The following is a 20125-nucleotide window of genomic DNA, read 5'->3' as shown; positions in this document are numbered from 1 at the left end:
ATGGAGATCTCTGGGAGATTTTTGCTGTTTGATAGTACGTGGAGCTGGGAGGTCTCTTGTGGACCAGTGTCCTGATGTTGGCTCTCCCACGTCAGAGGCACAGCACTGACTCCTGGCTGCAGCACCAAGAGCCTTTCATCCACACGGCTCAGAATAAAAGGTAGAAAAAGTAGAAAGAAAGAGAGGATAAGATAAAGTAAGATAAAATAGTTATTAAAATAAAAAATAATTATTAAGGAAAAACAATTTTTAAAGTAAAACAAAACACCAAAAAAACGATGGACAGAACCCTAGGACAGATGGTGAAAGGAAAGCTCTACAGACAAAATCTCACACAGAAGCATACACATACTCACAAAAAGTGGAAAAGGGGAAAAATAATATATGTTGCTCTCAACGTCCATCTCCTCAATATGGGATGATTCGTTGTCTATTCAGGTGTTCCGCAGATGCAGGGTACATCAGGTTGATTGTGGAGATTTAATCAGCTGCTCCTGAGGCTGCTGGGCAAGATTTCCCTTTCTCTTCTTTGTTCGCACAGCTCCCGGGGCTTAGCTTTGGATTTGGCCCCGCCTCTGCGTGTAGGTCGCTGGAGGGCGTCTGTTCTTCGCTCAGACAGGACGGGGTTAAAGGAGCCGCTGATTTGGGGTCTCTGGCTTGCTCCGGCCGTGGGGGTGAGAGGGGCATGGAGTGCAGGGTGAGCCTTCGTCGGCAGAGGCCGGCATGACGTTGCACCAGCCTGAGGCGCACCGTGCGTTCTCCCGGAGAAGTTGTCCCTGGATCATGGGACCCTGGCAGTGGCGGGCTGCACAGGCTCCCGGGAAGGCAGGTGTGTATCGTGACCCGTGCTCGCACACAGGCTTGGTGGCTACAGCAGCGGTTTTAGCGTCTCTTGCCCGTCTCTGCGGTCCGCGCTGATAGCATCGGCTCGCGCCCGTCTCTGGAGCTCCTTTAAGCAGCGCTCTTAATCCCCTCTCCTCACGCACCAGGAAACAAACAGGGAAGAAAATGTCTCTTGCCTCTTCCGCAGGTCCAGACTTTTCCCCGGACTCCCTCCCGGCCAGCCGTGGCGCACTAACCCCCTGCAGGCTCTGTTCACCTCGCCAACCCCAGTCCTCTCCCAGTGCTCCGACCGAAGCCCGAGCCTCAGCTCCCAGCCCCGCCCACCCCGGCGGGTGAGCAGACAAGCCTCTCGGGCTTGTGAGTGCTGGTCGGCACCGATCCTCTGTGCGGAAATCTCTCCACTTTACCCTCCGCACTCCTGTTGCTGCGCTCTCCTCCGCGGCTCCGAAACTTCCCTCTCCGCCACCCGCAGTCTCCACCCGCGAAGGGGCTTCCTAGTGTGTGGAAACCTTTGTTCCTTCACATCTCCCTCCCACTGGTGTAGATGTATTTCTGATGTATTTGTGGGGAGGAAGGTGATCTCTGCGTCCTACTCTTACGCCATCTTCCTATATTTAATTTTTTTAGTTAGAAAATTTTCATACTATCTTTTAGTAGCCTGTTTTAGTCACTAATGTTCATATCTAAAGTACTCCTGCTGCAATTGCTATGATCTTTCTTGGAGTTAATGCTAAATTTCATTTTTACCTGTAAGAACATCCATTTATGTTGATGTTAATGAATCTTTGTATATGAAGTGTACTGTATGCTTTCTTTGTTTCAGGTACTTTTCCAAATGCTGACCCTGCATCTGTCCCTCATGGAGCATTCTATTATCCAGTGATGTCAGATCCCTGTGGGCAGCGACCTTTGCCAGGTTTTGATTCCTGCCTTCCTGTTGTGCCAGATTATCCCTGTGTTGCCCACTGGCATCCAGTCAGTGCAGCATATGTTGATTCTCAAATTCATGGTGCTATGAGTCCTGGGCCACTTGCCTATATTGCTTCACCTCCCTCACCTTCTCATTGTGTACCTCAGAATATGTAAGATTCAGCAGTATGACGTGTTCTTGCACTGCCATTTTTCTTGTTGTTTGGTTTTTAAGAAGTGTTTTATGTTAGTGTTTAAGTGATTTAGAGTGGTTAGAGTGGTTACTGTTATATCTGTCTTTAAGATTATTTTATCTTTTGATTTAAAATAGTACTTTAAAATAAAGGAATATTTCTTTGGGTTGTGAATAAGGGCATAGAGATGAATGTACAACTAGCCCCATATTTGAGCATATTTCATTGTATTCAGCTGTTTTCCGGTCAGCCAGCTTGTCAACTTTGTATTAGCTGATGGTACCAATTGATAAAGGGAGTAAATCTTACGAACTATTGCCTTGGTTCCAATGTCACACATAATATTAAACCATGCAAAATTGGAAAAACTACTTTTTCCTAGAAAATGAAACAACAAAACCAAGAGCATTTGCTTCTGGGTAACTAGCTAAATATTAAGTGAGAGTGCTCTTCAGGTTTCTTAAGAATTGTCTGATCTGAGTTGTGTTCTATGATATTAATCAGTTCTGAAGGCACATGATGCTCTGCTTTAGATTTATCCCATGTGCTGTTGTTTAATGTTGGATTTATGTAACCATTTTCCTGCACAGTATTGATGTCCTTTGCACATTTAGCAGTAAATAAAAATTAGCATTTAAAATTGCTGAAATGAGTGAGATTTTCTTTTGCTTTTTCATGGCAGCAAAGAGTACCAGACATTTGATTGTTCCCATATGTTTTCCCCCTAGTATTTTGGTTGCCAGAAAATGTGAATTTATAGCATGGATTGGCAGGGTCAGTTGAAATGTTATTTAATCTCAAGACATTGCAATGCATACTACCATACCCAGTTCTTTCCCCTTGAGAATGTCCCTTTAAGTTGTGTTTCTGTTTTTTTTTAAAAAATCGGTTAATTCTCTTAGGGAACTTTAATCTAGACTTACTTTCTCATTGTCCTATATTTCTAATGGTTGTTGAATCTTTAAATTATTGTTTAGATTTATCTTGTATCTCTTCAGGCCTGCCTTGTCTTCAGCTTTCTGTGAGACACATTTTATAAGCCCTTCTGCTTTCTCCCTTCTCTCTCTTTCATCTACTCAAAGACTACAAGATTTTCTCTATTCATTCAGTTCTCCTCTGAGGGGTAATTCATCATGAATGCTTTGCTCTGTCTCACCTACAAACAGCTATTTTAAAAGTGTTCTTTGCTTGCCACAAAACCTACTTATATTGCCTCCTTTAAAAGTTATTTATGCTTGTGAATCATTCTGTTCTTTCCCACCTTTCAGCTATACCCCAGGCAAAAAGAACCAATTGAGACTCAGGGCTCAAGGTGCTTGAACAGGTTAAAGACCTAGAGTGGAATCCATTGCAAAGAAGATATCCTGTCTTCAGTATACTGTTCTCAAGATGATTGATAACAATGAGCTTCAAATCAGTCAGTGTACTAGTTAAGGCTTCTGCTTCGTAATAGACATGGAACTGGTAGTGTTTTGGTTTTGCATCCTGTATCTTTACAAGTCCTTGCTCTACAAGTTGGCATCTGACAACTTTAATAAAGAAAGATGGGCAATAGTGCACTGATCTTTCTAACAACCTCTGTATTAATGTTTCAGCTTTTTCTCTGCTAACCTCCTGGGTTCTCAATTTGTGCAGCCTACAGATTGTTTTATGTTTAAAGGTTTATTTTAGTCAAGTTTGAAACATGGAACAACCCCTCTCCAACATTTTTCAAATATGCCAGCATTTCTGAAATGTACATAACTCACAGCAAGTGATTGTCCTGTATCTTCAACTGTCAGTGGTTCACTAATTAGCTTCTAAGCAGTGTTTTAGAAGGTTGTAGTCTATCTTGAGAATGTGGATCTGGAAATTGTGTGGTTTTGAGATAAGTACATTTGCCTTAGGCTTCCAGTTGATTTGTTTATTTTTTAAACTTGTAGGTTGCTGCCTTGCCTTGATTTCCATTACTAATTTAATGCAGTTTAATGAGATGCTTATTATTAACTTAAAAACCCAGGATCAACCTAATTGTTGTTACCAGTGTTGAAATCAATGGTATGAATGGTCTGTTTAAATCATACAAGTATAGTCCACTTGTTTATGCTTTACAGTCAGACTTCTCTAAGAAATAATCAAGGAGTGAGCCCTGACCCTCCTATTGTTTTGTGAGTTGGGAGGGTGAAGGTAACCTGTACTGCAGTCCCCTGCATCAGCAGGCGGACTTTCAACCACTGTGCCGCCAGGGAAGCCCTGCAGTGGTTTTTGAAGGCAGCTTCTGGGTTAAAAACAAAAAACAAAAAACCTAAGACTTAACATGTTTAATCAACCTATAGTATAAGCATAGTGGTAGACTTTTTACATATAACTTCTGTAGTTGCTTTTGATATTACAAAAGACATCCTTGTCTTTTTTTCTGTTGTTATACCCAACTTTCAACCATTGAGAATTGTTGGGGGAAGGAGGATATAAAGGCACTGTGGTTTGTTCTGAACCCTTTACTTTCACCACCTTCCTGAGATAAATCTGGTTTACACCAAAGGTAGAAAGCTGGATCATTTCCATAGTGAGGAAAAACAATTAGAATTCATTTTTATGCTGTGTATATTTATTCTCAAAACTAATTGTGGTTTTCTGCCTTGATTAAGAGCAGATGAAAATATTGAATCTGTTTCACTGTTGAAATTCAAGACTTGTGAATTTAAAACATCTTTCATTTCCTTAGCGCCTATAATCAAGGCATAACCTTTTAATTAGCTTTGGAAGTAAAAGTATAAACAAATCATGATTTTTTTATGCGAACACCATACATTCAGAACTTAATTCAGACATAAATCTTCATGAATAATGAAATAGTCCATTGGAGAAGGGTAGGGCATGAACTTAATCTAGATTTTTCTAAATCTGGGTCAAATTTTGTCCATTTTACATGAAATCTCTTTGAGGCCATTTATATTTCCATTTATAATAAAAAGAATTTAGGAGAACTAATGCAGCAAAAGGCAACCTCTTGTTTCCCCCATCTTAGCTAGAATGTTAAATTTCAGTTGGAGCAACTTGATTTAGAACACTTGTCTTCTCTCCTGCCTCAGTCATCAAAGGCAGTTTCAGGGATGTGTGGGGTGCCTGTATGTGGAAAGATGGAGCTTCAGGAAAGGATGGACCTGAGTTTAGGTAACTACCTACTGAGTGACTAAAACTGCTTTAGAATGATAAATCTGGGTATCATCTCAAAATAATCTGGGGGGTGGGGTTTATAGATGAAGATAAGCTGCATGTTTGTAACTGTTGAATAATAACTGTTGAAGATTGAGTTCATTGTGCTATTCCCTCTACTTTTGTGTTTGAAATCTTTCGTAATAGTTGAAGAAAAGCTACCTTGGTAACTGGCCATCTGGAGAGGTAATGTTTATAAAGTTAGTAAAAGTTCAGGTTTTTAAACATTTTGCCTTGAATCCTGAAAAGAAACAAGATCTTAGAGACACTGTCACATAAGGTTCATAGGTACCCCTGTTAAAATATCTGGGGGTTGGGGGAAGCCTATGGTATAGGCAACTGATTCTTAAAGTCCTGTAATTCTCAAGAATATTCACTAGCTACATGTAAAACTAAATTATATTAAACCATGACATTTATTTATAGTTGAAACTAATTGAGGTGAGTGAACCACTTCAGGTTTACTGCTTCATTGTTTTCTAATAATCACCACCACCACTTCTGAGTTCACTTTTCTCCTTATGGCTGCTAGAGGGGAGCTTGGAAACCAGGAATCCTTTAGGGTTGAAGAGCTTTTTTTTTTTTGTCTGGTAGGTGGCTCCTGCCACTGGCTAAACCTTTTATGAGAGGGAGGGGTGGAGAGTAATTCTACAATACTGAGGTTAAACTGAATCAATTCTTATGAATTCAGGCCAATGAATAAAATGTTAAGATCTATTTTAGCCAAATATTAATAATAGTTATTGATGTATTGGTGTTATATAGGTGATCAGTCCCTTCAACTAATCAACTAACAAACCTTTTCTTGCAGATCTTATGGCTTTTTCTAAACTATATAGTACAGCTTTTTCAAATCATTTGCAGAATTATAGAAAAAAAAAATTCTACCCTAATACTAGGGTATTAAAGTTCTTGACTTAAAAAACCTTTTATTTCCTTGCTGGTGTATTAACCAGATCAGAGTAACAATTTTTATCTTGATAAATTTCAGTTATGCAAGATAAGTTCCAGAGATCTGTTCTACAACTTTGTGCCTGTAGGTAACAATACTGTATTTTACGCTTAAAAATCTCTTAAGAGGGTAATCTCATGGTAAATGTTCTTACCACAATAAAAGAAATAAAAGTTCTACCACATATATAGTCCCACAGAAAAACAAACTACTTTATATTCAGTTGCTTTGCTTGCATCAGCAGTTGAACTTCGTGTTAATTTTCTTTCATTCTTTTAGCTCTGCTAAAAGAGCTTCAGTTACTCAAGTTTTCTTCCTCCTACTTGTTTTGAAGCACGGTATAGATTTGGCTTTTGTTAACCTAGTTCTGTTCTTTTACTCACTGCTTATTTTTTTCCAACATTTTACTATGAAAAATTTTAAACATGAAAGTTGAAATGAGTGTGCAATGTACATCTGTATATCCACTACCTAGATCATATAATTAACATTTTACTACACGTAACCTTTTCACATAACCATCTATAAATCCTATTTTTTGATGATTACAAAGAAAATTGCAGACTTAAATACACCTCACCCCTAAACATCTCAGCATGGATATTGTTAACTAGAGTTCGGTATTTGTTAAAGATTCTCTTTTAAAGGTTCTTTTCTTTTTGAGGTAAAGTTTACATGTGATGAAATGCACAAATCTTAAGTGTTTGATGCAATGAATTTTGACAAATCACACATCTGTGAAACCCAAGCCTTTATCAAGATAACATTTTCATCACTCCAGAAAATTCTCTCATGCTTTTCCCAGTCAATCCCTGCTTCCCCAATCCCCATCCCCTAGGCAACCGCTTTTTCTTCTGATTTTTCTCCTACCATAGTTTGTTTTTTAAACTGTATATAAATGAATCAGAGTATGTGCTCCTTTGTGTAAGGATTCTTTAACATAAGGTATTTGGGATTCATCCATGTTGTATGTGTCAATAGTTCTTTTTATTGCTGAGCAGCATTCCATTGTACAAAAATGCCATTCTCCTGTTGATGGATACCTGAGCCATTTCTAGTTTTTAGATACGCATGAAGCTGCTATGAACATTTTTGTACAAGTCTTAGGAGCATTTGTTTTCATTCCTCTTGGAATTACTGGGTCATAGGTTAGGTATATGTTTAGTATGGAAATGAAGGAGATTTTTCCAAAGTGATTGTACCATTTTATACTCCCACCAGCAGTGTATGAGAATTCTAATTGTTCATCCTCGTCAGCATTTGGTGGTATTAGTCTTTTTGATTGTAGCCATTCTGGTGGGTTTGGTAGTAAGTGGTATCTCATTGTGGTTTTAATTTGCATTTCCCTATGATTTTGTTTAACACCTCTTCACGTGCTTATTTGCTAGTTGTATATATTCCTTTTTGAAATGCGTTCAAATTGTGTTTTTATTATTGAGTTGTTGGAATTTGCTTATACTGGTTGCACATCTTTTCCAGATATATTACTGCTTTTCAGATTGTTTTATCTAACCAATGTATAAATGTTATACACCCAATCACACTTAAAATAATTAGGCCAGGGCTTCCCTGGTGGTGCAGTGGTTAAGAATCTGCCTACCAATGCAGGGGACATGGGTTTGAGCCCTGGTCCGGGAAGATCCCACGTGCCGCGGAGCAACTAAGCCCGTGTGCTACAACTAGTGAGCCTGCGCTCTAGAGCCCACAAGCCACAACTCCTGATCCCATGTGCCACAACTGCTGAAGCCTGTGCACCTAGAGCCTGTGCTCTGCAACAAGAGAAGCCACCACAATGAGAAGCCCATGCACCGCGACAAAGAGTACGCCTGCTCACCACAACTAGAGAAAGCCCACGTGCAGCAATGAAAACCCAATGTGGCCAAAAGTAAATTTATTTTAAAAAGCCATATTTTTCACAGAACTAGAACAAAAAATTTCACAATTTGTATGGAAACACAAAAGACCCCGAATAGCCAAAGAAATCTTGAGAATGAAAAATGGAGCTGGAAGAATCAGGCTCCCTGACTTCGGACTATGGGGAGGGGGAAGGGTAAGCTGGGACAAAGTGCGAGAGTGGCATGGACATATATACACTACCAAACGTAAAACAGATAGCTACTGGGAAGGAGCCGCAGAGCACAGGGAGATCAGCTCGATGGTTTGTGACCACCTAGAGGCGCAGGATAGGGAGGGTGGGAGGGAGGGAGACACAAGAGGGAAGAGATATGGGAACATACGTATATGTATAATTGATTCACTTTGTTATAAAGCAGAAACTACCACACCATTGTAAAGCAATTACACTGCAATAAAGATGTAAGAAAAATAAACATGACTTTAAAAAAAAAAAAAAAAAGGCCAGGACTTGCAACTGAGTTACTTGGCTGAAAGTGAAGCTGTTCTGGTATGCTAACCAGTGTTCTGGTGGCCTAAAAGTTAATTAAAATAAAAGACAAAACTTCAGGAATCTGAATTAATTAGGGGAAAGTTAATTGCTGAAAAGTCCATGACTACAGAAAAAACTGATAACTTCAGAAAATATTACCCAAATGTACTCAGATTATACTGGCTGAATAATGACCAGCTTAACCTCAATTTATGTGTCTTCTCACTGACCCACAGATTGAATCTGCTCTGTACGGCATGTATCATTCTTTGGTTACTCGGAAGTTTTCAGGATAAGGCCAGTAAGGTTTGTCAGTGTTGTACACCATAGCTTTATAGCTGTATTGGTCCCTTCATGTCATCATCTCAAAGGTCTTTATGAATGCTTGTTCAGTTTTCTAAGTATTTAATACAGCTTTGTTTAATGGGAAATATAAAAGAATGATAGTAATAATGTTTATTCTCAGTCACGAACTTTTCAAAATATATTGGACTGTGGAGGTCTCCCTTAAGTGTGTCTGCTGGTTAAATGATAGTGTAAAATCCACTGTTGTTCACAAATGTTTATTAATAATAGATGGCTATAAATGATTATGTTGGAAAAGGGAGGAACAATCACCTTAAATCTGAGCAGCCATACATTTTGGAGGAAAAAGTAAATGCTTTATTTTTGTTTATACTGAAGCTAAAGACAATCATTTTATTGTACAAGATTCTTTTTAACACATTTAATGATGACAGTAACTTTGCACTTCCTACAGAAAATATTTAAATAAAAGTAATAGTTACTTAAGGAGGCTTTAGCTTTTAAAATAGTAGTCTGCAAAGCCAAATGCCATTTACACAAACACATTTGGAATTTCCCCTTTTCGTGATTAAGCTCGGGAGATACAATTTTAACCTTAAGTTCAATGCATACATTTTCTGTATGGTGATGTGTGATTGGGGCCTCCAACTAGGCTAAGAAAGTGAATTAAACACTGCCTGTTTTCTAAAAGTATTCTTTATTGTCTAGGAAATGTTGGCTCCAAACTACATTCATTGTTCTGAATAGGTAGAAATTCTTCATCCTCAATTTCAACCTGTTTTTGAGAACTCTTGAATCCTGTGAAGAGTTTAAATAGTGATACTTTGTTGAATCCTGCCACTGGTATGCATTCCTATGTTATAAGAAACAGACAAGTTAAAATGCTTTCACTTGAGAAGGATGTTTATCCCTATCTGAACTGAAATGTCCTTGAGAAGATCTTTGTCTTTATAGTTGAAATAAGAGAACATATGGGTTGACTTGTACTATGTTAGAAGAGTAATTTGACCAGTTAAAAAAATTTATTTATCAAATTGGATTGCCTTTAACATTAAGAAAACTACAGACTAATGTGTTGACCCTTTGGGTTTAGAGGTTTCCTCATGAGCTCCCACAACATTCATTTTAGTGCCATTGGTTCCAATGAATCCTACTAGACACTCAAGAATTCTGAGTGCTTCTCCTGCCCAAGTATACTAAACACAGTTATCACTCTGCTTATTGGACTACAGGCTACATTGCTTTGGTTATTTAAACTGATTGCTTAATATATGTTGTAAAAGGAAGTCCTGTGAGATGTGACCAAAAATGGATGAATCTGTACTTCAAATACTATGACTGGGTCTTATACAGGAACTACCTAGTGTGAACATGTGATTTTCAAATGACCTGAAAATTCAGCTAGCTGTTGCCCTCCTCCCATTAGAGCCGCCTCCTACTTCTGTTGCCGGAGCTCCTCCTGAATCCAAAACCCTCCCCTCAATTTCCTGGGAAGGCCAGGGCTTTTCCTTACTGCCCTTTCTTCCTGCTAACAGTCTAGTTGTCAGAGCCTCTGTATTATAAAGTGTGATTTCTTATGGATCAAATAAGGTTTGGGAAGCCAATACTGAGTTTACTTACAACATAAGCCATTGGAAGTTGGAATGTGTTTTACTGTTAAAACACAAATATTTCAAGGGTTAAGTCATTATGGTTGTTCCCAAATCAGTGGAGATTCTATATCTAAATATGGTGTTCTTTAATGTTTCCTCCTTGGGAGGCTGTAAACTTATTCCAATAAGGCTGCCACTGTTCCAAGCATGTTTGAAACTATAATAGATTCCAGAATTGAAAGAGGAACAAGGCCTCATTTGGGGGTGATGGAAATTTTTGTATCTTGATTTTGGTGGTGGTCCTAGCGGTGTATACAACAGTGAAGACTCACTGAATTGTACACTTTAAATGGATGCAGGTAGTTGTTCACAAATTATTCCTCAAAGTTGATAAGGAAAAAACTAGATTCCAAAGAGCAGTTTCAGGTCACTTCACAAACCCCACAAGAAACTGTCTCGGTATTTTATAATTGTGCCTATCAAGGTGCCTATTGTGTGATAGCACTTGAAAAATATTTTTTACCAGAAAAAGTAGAACTCAGCTTGATTGCCCAAATTTTTACCAGATATGGATCTAAAATTAGTTTCGACTGTTTCTAAGAATTTAATCTTACAAGATTATGATTTTCTACCATTGAGGGTAGTAAGAGGTTGTATTGTGGATTTTGAACATCCTCCCAAAAGCAGAAGTCCACAATGGTTTGAGTAATGTCAGCATTCGAATATGGGTGCAGCTTAAGGTGACTGCTTTGAAGAACAACATTAGTTTGGGCACATTAATTCTGCCATGTTTATGAAAATATCAGTCTCATTTTATAATCTCACTTTATATGTTTATTCTAAATTTTTGAGGCTAAAATATGACATCAGGTATAGAATCTAGCGTTCTTCCATACTACCCTCTCCCACTTTTACCTTTTATCTCTCTTTTCTGTAGGGTTTTGGCAAATTCATTTTATTTCTTAGATAAAATTTGGGGAAATCAGTCCTTCCAGTAATTGGTCACAAGTGCATATTTATAAAAGCCAGTCAGTGATGTTGCACAATTTAAAACGTAACCTTACGATGAGTCTGATGTGTTGAATTTAGGAACACAGTGATCACAAGGTGAGAATGTGCTGTGATCTGAAATTCAACCGAAATATAACTCAACCTTTGAAAAATGATTTACAGTTTGTTCAGAGCTAGTTTTCATATACTGTTGCACTTCTGGATTTTGTTGAGGGAGAAATGATGATGTTTTAATCCAGAAACTACATTTTTAAAAAAAAATCGGGGAACGCCACCTCAATTTGATTATCTAAAAAGTTTGACAGTATGGTGATTTAGCCCTACATTTTAAATGCTTATCCATACTAGTCCGTGCTTTGAAAGCTTTTCCGTTTGCCTCTTTACCACACCATCTAAGTACCTCAAGCACTCCCCACAAAAATCCAAAGCCTCTTTTTTGTCTTGTCATCCAAGGGTCAGTTTTAAAGGTTGTATAAGACCAGAGAACTGTCAAGAGGGTTTCTAGGTTGGAAGGCAATCTGTCGCAATGAGTATTGTGGGGTATGTTGACCATTGTGGCAAAAGACACAACGACCAAGCCCAGCTTAACTGTACTTGCAAATGGTGGGCTACCATAGGCCAAAATAAAAGGCACACTGCCACCAAGGGTGATGTCTTAGCATGTGCATGTGTTGAAGTGCAGCTCCTGGGATGTTAGGTTGCTCTGGAACCTGCTCATAGATAAAGTCAAAGGGCAAAATACTCTGCACGTTGCTGAAAATGGCATTCACACTGTAGACCGTTATTTCTTCATTTAGTCTTCTGTGGTTCTATCAAGTCATTTGGCATTGTAAAGAAGGCTTTTCTTTTTGAGGGTGAGGGATGAGATTAGGGCAGATGCGTGCCACAGTCATGGATTTATGAAGGTTGATTACGATGATCAAAAGTTGCAGGCTCTTTTTGTTACTGTAGAAATTGCCTTTCATTTGTGTAGCAGTGGGAAGTTTCTACAGAGCTGTCACAACTTTCACATCAGATAAGCTTTTGGCATAAGGGCATTCCACCTAATTTTATATTTAAACATTAATAATTCTTAATATGTACATGTCTCTCAAGTACCACAAGCACTGATGGTATATCTTTAGGAAAAGACCACAACTCAGATCCAGTAAACTAACAGGTAGCATTGACATGTATACACTACCAAATGTAAAATAGATAGCTAGTGGGAAACAGCAGCTTGGTGCTTTGTGACCACCTAGAGGGATGGGATAGGGAGGGTGGGAGGGAGACGCAAGAGGGAGGGGATATGGGGATATATGTATACATATAGCAGAAACTAACACAACAATGTAAAGCAATTATACTCCAACAAAGATGTTTAAAAAAAGATATAAATCTACTCTAGAGCTTAAAAATACTACTAGCCAGCTGCCTGTATCATTCCAGCAATCAACTCCTTTGTTTCTTAATAAACATTCCATTTCTTAAAGCTCTCAAAACCACCTACCAGCACCTTCTCTGGACCACCATGCAGCATACAGATGAAAATCCTAGGCCACATATCAACATATGAATAGTAATATCTCAAGTATGCAGTAAATCTGAAGTATACAGACTTACTTAATTCACCAAAAATATATATTTTTATTTTTACAGGTAGGTTCTTTCTTCTGACCTACAAGCTTTATTCTTCAAACCAGAAACCCCAAATCCTGAGAGCTCTCAATATTAACAGTTGCACTACAGTGGATGCTGCTTTGGCAGTTCATTTTAGCAATTCCTCATCACATCTCAGGAGTTTTCTTTCCATTGAAGTTCTCCCTGCTCCCCCTCCCTTCAAAATGATTTAGTAATTACCGAAAAGGATGAAAGGCCAAGCCAGAGCAATCAAATGCTATTAAGTTTCATTTGCATGTGTGTGTGTGCACAGACAAGGTTCTTCTCACTTTTACAAACATCCCCAAAACAGTGCAAGCCAAAATGCGCATCTGTTGGAAAAAGTGATGGAAAGGGTCATTGGAAATACAGCAGAAATAGCATTTCTCTGTACTAAAGTAATGCTCACACTGAATTGGGGTACTCGGTTCCCAATGCCTAGTTCTACACCAACAAAGTGGATATTTGGAACAATTATCTAGATAAAGCAAGCCAAAGAATCTAAAATACACACAGGTTTGAGGCAAAGCCGCAGGGTTCGGGGTTGGAGGGAGCTGAGAAGTAGGTATGAAGAGTATTTTAAATGATCCAAACAATTACATCCACTTACGTTGGCTATGTCTATACATGCAATCTATTAACACTGTTTTGAAAATGTGATTACCAAAATAACATGATCGGTTTTTCTTGTGTACTTTTAAACAAGAAAGAATGTCTGCCTAACTTCAAGTACTTTTCACCTGATGGTTGAACAAACCAAGGTCTGGGCCACTTAAACTGTTGGTTAAAACACCACTTGAGTCTTACCCACAAGGCAATATGAACATCAAATGGTTATTTATATTATCTGGCTAAGGTATCGACTCATATTTTTCAGTGAAGTCCCCAATGAAATTTGCAGAGGAGGTTTTACACTGCCATAATAACTATAAAGTTCTTATTAAAAAAGTATTTGTTCATTATTTTAAGTCATTCAAAACGTAGAGGCTGTAGGGTTTGTGTGTGTGTGTGTGTGTGTGTGTCTTTAATCAAATTGCAGACAGATGTTTAGATGTTTTGGACTTAGCTGAAATGCCCTAAATCAGGTCAGAGTGGAATGAAAAATTACTATGAGAGGCAAAAAGAACCGGAAAATTTCAAGTATTCCCATGTAAGTGGACAGAAGTATATAACCTGGAGATTTATATGCCTATAAAATTTGGCATCTTCCAAAAATGATGATTTTGAATCATTCCTTTTTCTTTGTACTTCACTGGATTTAAAACTAGAAGTGGAGGACATACTTCAACAATGGCCATTTCTGAATATAATTCAGACATTTTCTTTGTATTCCGTAATATTTTTACCCTTACTAATGATCAGGGAGGCTTTAATGTAATTATGATGGAATCAAACAAATAAAATAGGTGGCCAGAAATGATAAGAAATTCACCTGTAATGGAGGTGAACCATGGTATAGATACTTAGACAAAAAGTAAATGATTCTTGTACCATTTATAATTGTATTTGACTTTGGAACACATTTTTAACTTTACATATAAATATGTCAGTCTGAAATTTGTGGAGTTTGTGGCATTTTGGGCAAATGAACAAAAAGGTATCTATAGTGGCCAATCCATTTCCACATCTCCTATGTATAACATATAATATGTGTGCTTAATAATAAATGTCTTGTTTCCATAATCTAGAAGATTTGGGTTTATTGACTGGTTCTGTGACCTTGAGCAAGTCATTATCCTTCTCTGGACCTCCTTTTTTTTTTTCTTTTTGTATTTGTAAAATAAGACGTTAGAATTGAGTAGATCCTCACTAAGTTTCTCTTTTGGCTCTTTTATGTTTATAAATTTACTCTCAAGTTGGCTTATACCTTCTCTGGGGTCAGAGAACATACTTAAACATTTGATTTGAAATATCTTTATTGATAGTAGCTGATCCAGAGGTTAGAGAGGTGAACACAAATCTCCTTCCCTTCCTACTTTCTACTAGAGTTAGAGTTAATAAAAATGTTGGTGTCACCATCATGGAAGTTAGGACAATAGCTGATTAGCTTTAACAGCTAACTGGCTTCAATCCCCAACATAGCTAGGCCTCAGCACAGCTAGTGAAATCTTAAGCCCAAGTCATAAAGACAGTAACCCTGAGAAGATCTGAAAAGGAATGTACTGCCCATGAAATATGACACTGGTTTCTTTCAGTAGTAGAGATTGGCTATTATGATTTACACATATTCTCTCTTTAGAACATAACTGAGAGAAGAGTGTATTTTGGACCATGGCTCTATCTCTGGCTACCCTTGTTTTCCAACAAATTGATAAAGTAACTGCCGGAACAATGAAACCTAGGTCATCACAAGTACATGCATTTGTGAGAAAGACATACTTTTTTTTTTTTTGATGAAATAGGGTCATGTATTGGTTTCTGGTGCCATCAATATGAGTTAGGAATGTAGCCCAGGTGCTATTTATTATTCAAAGTGAATTTGACAGTTGAGAAAGTTGACTCTGTAACTTTAGAAACCTTCCTTCTGGAAAGTCACCTGTTACTGATGTCAGGGCCACTTATGATAGTCCCACTTAGAGAAGCAGGAGAGAAGTTGGATTTGAGTAAATGATCACTTTAGGCATGATCAAGGAATTATTTTGTGATGATGTCTTACCAAATGGATCTTGATGCAGCTTGTTCTCTTGATCACTTTTTCTTGGATCTGAGCTTTGTTCTTCAACACCTACTCTTGTTTCCCCATCATCCCTAGTTTGTGTCTTTTTCATGTAGAATATTTTGTTAGTCACCAAAGTTAGGGCTAGAATGGGAATCAATTCAAATAACAGAAACTACACTGTCAAAAACCATTTTGGAAGAATATTTGCATTGTTTGAGAAAGCTTCATTTCACTTAATTTTGCCAGAAAGTATACACATGAATTTAGATGATTTCCTATTACTGTTGACATTTATTGAATACAAGAACAGGGTGACAACTAATTAAGTTTCTTACTTTTTTGAGCTACCCATTAATTTAATCACCAGGACCCAGACCTCGGGCTATTTCAGGTCATGTGTTATTGTGTAAGTTGGGGATACCTTTGTGCTAACATTGGTAAGAGCCACCCTTGTTTAGCAGGTAATCAGTTGATGGTTACTGGATCTAACATGGTGACCATATGCATTATGGGCTTCATTTTTTAACATTTACCTATGTGTTCTGATGAGGTACTCCTAAGCTGTGGAAAATAATTTGTTTTGATGTATAATGCAATTTTCTTTGAAGACAGTAGAATTTGGATCATGTCTATAGTTCCATGAATTCACTAGGGTTGTTATGTTGTATATCTAACATGAGTTTACACACGCAATTCCACTGCCCCCACTGAACATTAAAACTGCAACTTGAATCAAGTTATCTAGACCTAAAATTGTTTTTTGTTGTTGTTGTTGTTTTATCAGAAAGCAATTAATTAAAATGAAGGTGCTGTTTTCAGATTCTGACACCTCAACAAGATGTCATTTTTCTGTTAAAAAAATATTTTCAAATCCAGGCTTTTATCTTAGAAATGCTTTTGATAGCAGTGATGATTAAAACTATCAACAGTAGATAGGACCCTATAAATATACCAGCTAATTATTTTTTCTTGCCAATGTATGAGATGTAGTGACTGTTGATTAGAGTACAGTAGAAGTTTTTAAAAAACAGTACACATCCTAAATACTAATCTCGATACTATCAAATTTTAAAATGTAGTAAGCTAACTGAAATACACAAACACAGGAAAGGAATTCACTAACTTATTAGATATGACATATACTGTGGGGTAAATATTCATTGGCATACATTAGGAAACTCACAAATCTTTAAGAAACAAATTCAACAGCCCCCGTGATAAGGAGAAGTTGTAGTATTTAAAAGCAAAAACAACACGAAGTCCAGTTATACCTAGAAACCACAAGCTGACAGTTCTTTGGAGTCTATTCAGTTTCCCTTTGATGCTGTTCATTGAACCAGAATGGGCAGCATGGAGCACTGAAGGGCAAAAAAGATAGGCAAGTTAGTTTGCCTTATCTGATAGCTGGTGGGGACTGCTGAGCACAGCCCTCAGCCCTGTGGGGAAATGGTGTGAGATCCTGAGGAAGGTCAGGAATCTGTGCGGCAGCGACAGTAGCAAAGTGGCACCTGGAGCTTCAAGGAAGCAAGGGTAAGAAAAGCAAAGCCAAAGGGTTAAGCACCCGACTGCACCTCTGCTGATTAGGGGCAAACACCCCTTCAGTTGGTTTTGAAATGGACTTAGTGTTTGTAGGTATAAAAAAGCAAATAATAGTAATAATAACAAGAACAAAAAATGAAAAATGTGGCTATAAAAGATGGTGAAAACAATAGGAGTTTCACTCTCCTGTCTAGTGGGGGGCAGTGAGGGAATCATATTCTATGTCACCTCTGAGAGCAAAGAAATTAGAAATTTTCTGAGTTCCAGAACAGGTGATACCGGCTTGACTTAGAGCCGAGTTGTAACTTGTTCTTCCTGTCCATCACCCCATTTGTGCATGAGCAGGTCACAAGCCTCTCCCCAAGTTTCAAATACATCCTCTGAGGAGTCTAAAAGTTTAGAATTTGAGGAGCAGATGCTGGATGCGCAGTGAAGAGAGCTGGAACAGGCTAGAGGGCATTCACTGCTCTGAGCAGCGCCCCGGGCTTCACCTAATTCTACCTCACTGAGGTTAATTTCACTTTGAGAACAGGACTCTGCTTTCCCTTTCTCCATCTGAGAATATTTGATGTCCTGCCACATATAGTGCGGCTGAACGACTCCATCAGAAATTGTGTACATCGGCTCTGAACTGGGTTCAGACATATGACCATTAAACTTGGAGAATAGGAGACCCAGTTTCTTGAGAGAGGGACCCATGAAGGAGCGTTTGCTTGATGACTCAGCTTTTGACTTCCCTTGGCTACCACCAACTCTTGGCATGGTCCTGATGAGAGGTGGCCCATGGCAGGCTTTTTTCTTGCAGCCTAAATTGAAAGAGACACTCTTGGATTTGGCCCGAGCCCCGCCACTGCCATCGTTGGTATCATCTCTCTGAGAGAGTTCAGTGCTGCTAGTGGAAAAACTTCTCCTTTGGTGCTTCCTATTTCCTAAGAGGTCAAGCACTTCATATCGAAAGCTGGAAATGTCCTGCTTTAATTCCTAGGGCAAGAGAGAAGACACGTTATGTTAAGAAGCTTGGTCTTTAGTTCAAAATAGGCACATTGGGCATCCTTCGGAATGTTCCAGGTTTTGCCTCACTGCAAATCACAAGGTACATGAACTACCAGAAAAATCTCACATTATTCAAGCACAAGAAGAACATATTAACAATGCTGTGGGCAGAGCGGGCCATTGGGAAAAAAATGTGCAGTTGGTAAAGTTGATTTCAGAACCTCCCTATCAGGAGCACGCCAACAGACTGAAGTGGTAACCGACAATGAGGGTATTAGAGTAGGGCTCTCATTGGAATCTAAATGGGAGGGAGGGAGACGCAAGAGGGAAGAGATATGGGAACATATGTGTATGTATAACTGATTCACTTTGTTATAAAGCAGAAACTAACACGCCATTGCAAAGCAATTATACTCCAATAAAGACGTAAAAAAAAAAAGTACTACTGAAGAGGAAAAAGCTTTTAGGACTCTCAGGAATAAAACTAGGGAAGTGGAATGTCAGGACGTGAGACTGCTGTTTTGGGCCAGGGGACCTTGTTTATTCAAGTGCCTGTGAAATGTCTTCTATCTCTAACTGGCTGCTGCCTAGATACTAGATCACGCTTTTAAAAACCATCTTTGAAAAGTTTATATCTGATCATGTCGTCCTCTTGCTTAACACTTTTTAGTAACTTGTCGCTGACCTTAGGAAAAAGGAAAAATGCCATACCACAGACTACAAGGTTTTTCAAGGTCTGGTACATGTCTGTCTCTCCCATTTCATTCCTTCCTGCTCTTTCCCCAGGCTTTTTACTGTCCGCCTGTATGGACATATTCTCTCTTGCCTCTGGGCCTTTGCACGTGCTGTTTTCTCTGTCTGGAACACTCTTCTCCCCAACTCTTTTATCTGGCTCCTCCTTCAAACCTCAGCTTAAACGTGGCTTCCTCTGGAAAGCCTGCCTCGAATCCCCAAGTCCCAGTTGGGTGTCCCCCCATTTCTATGTCTCTACAGCACCCTGTGTTGATCCTGTTAGAATACTCAGTCATTCGCCTCTATTATTATTGTGTGTGACTCCACGAGAGAGTAGGGGCTGGTTATATCTTGCTCATGACTGTGCCCCAGCACCTAGCAGAATGTTTGGCATATAGCAGGCCCTCGATTGATGAGTTATGTCTATGGCTTAGGATAACAGCCTTCTTATGTTCCTTAGAAAACATATATGTGTTCTAGGATAGGGTTTCTCAACCAATTGACATGTTGAGTGTGGTAATTCTTTGCTGTAGGGAGCTGTCCTGTGCATTGTAGGATTTTTAGCAACAACCCTGGTCTCTACTCACTAGATGCCAATAGCATCCCAATGTGACAGCCAAAAATGCGTAATGGTAGGGTTTCATAAATGTTAGATTTAATAATAGAATTTTTGTCTTTACCTTATTTAAAGAAGGCCTTTAAATCTCTAGGCATCTTCCCTTCGCTTTCTTTCTTCTCATCACACACCCATGCCATATCATTTAAAGCACTCCATTCCCATGCTGAGAAAAACCCAGAATATTAAAAGAATGTGTATTTTTATTATTCATAAAGCTGATTGTGGTGTGACAGACATTGGTAAAAATCTATCCATCTACTGGATGACTGACTATTCTAAGAGAGAGAATAAGAATCGTAGCTGGTTTTGCTGTATTACAGGCTGTTGAAATTCCATCACCAGAAACCTCAAACACTGTGAAGATTAAATGATGCTTAAGAAATGTGAACGAAGAATTAAACCACTTTATGATCAAATTACCTTAAAATTTTCTTCTGTTAGTCCCTCATTTGTTTTGGAATTTCTTATCATAGCTGCCACATATCTTTTGACTAAATTCCTGATAACTTCCTGGAATTTAAACAAAAACATGAAGAAGCATTCAGTTTCCTTCTTGG

The 20125-nt window shown here is 38.5% G+C and overlaps 2 protein-coding genes across 3 annotated transcripts in view; one reads left to right on the top strand and one right to left on the bottom strand.

Annotated features, from left to right (window-relative positions):
- The window catches only part of LOC112402307 (putative bifunctional UDP-N-acetylglucosamine transferase and deubiquitinase ALG13), a 63984-nt gene extending 60495 nt beyond the window's left edge, over positions 1–3489 (top strand). For both annotated transcript variants that reach the window (XM_024749149.1, XM_024749140.1), the window contains one exon: positions 1667–3489. In XM_024749149.1, the coding sequence (XP_024604917.1) occupies positions 1667–1929 (263 nt within the window). In that variant the 3' untranslated portion in view covers positions 1930–3489. The remainder of the gene's footprint in view (positions 1–1666) is intronic.
- A 14023-nt stretch (positions 3490–17512) lies between these two features.
- Positions 17513–20125, bottom strand: part of TRPC5 (transient receptor potential cation channel subfamily C member 5) — a 135731-nt gene continuing 133118 nt past the window's right edge. Inside the window, exons 9-10 of the mRNA XM_024749174.1 lie at positions 19989–20078; positions 17513–18205 (exon numbers count right to left, since the gene is read on the bottom strand). Of these exons, the coding sequence (XP_024604942.1) occupies positions 17513–18205; positions 19989–20078 (783 nt within the window). The remainder of the gene's footprint in view (positions 18206–19988; positions 20079–20125) is intronic.

This window comes from Neophocaena asiaeorientalis, unplaced genomic scaffold (genome assembly GCF_003031525.2).
Source record: "Neophocaena asiaeorientalis asiaeorientalis breed wild unplaced genomic scaffold, Neophocaena_asiaeorientalis_V1.1 scaffold604, whole genome shotgun sequence".
Classification (NCBI taxonomy): domain Eukaryota; kingdom Metazoa; phylum Chordata; class Mammalia; order Artiodactyla; family Phocoenidae; genus Neophocaena; species Neophocaena asiaeorientalis.
Note: the sequence above shows the minus strand (reverse complement) of the source record. Positions and strands in the feature narration are given on the sequence as shown.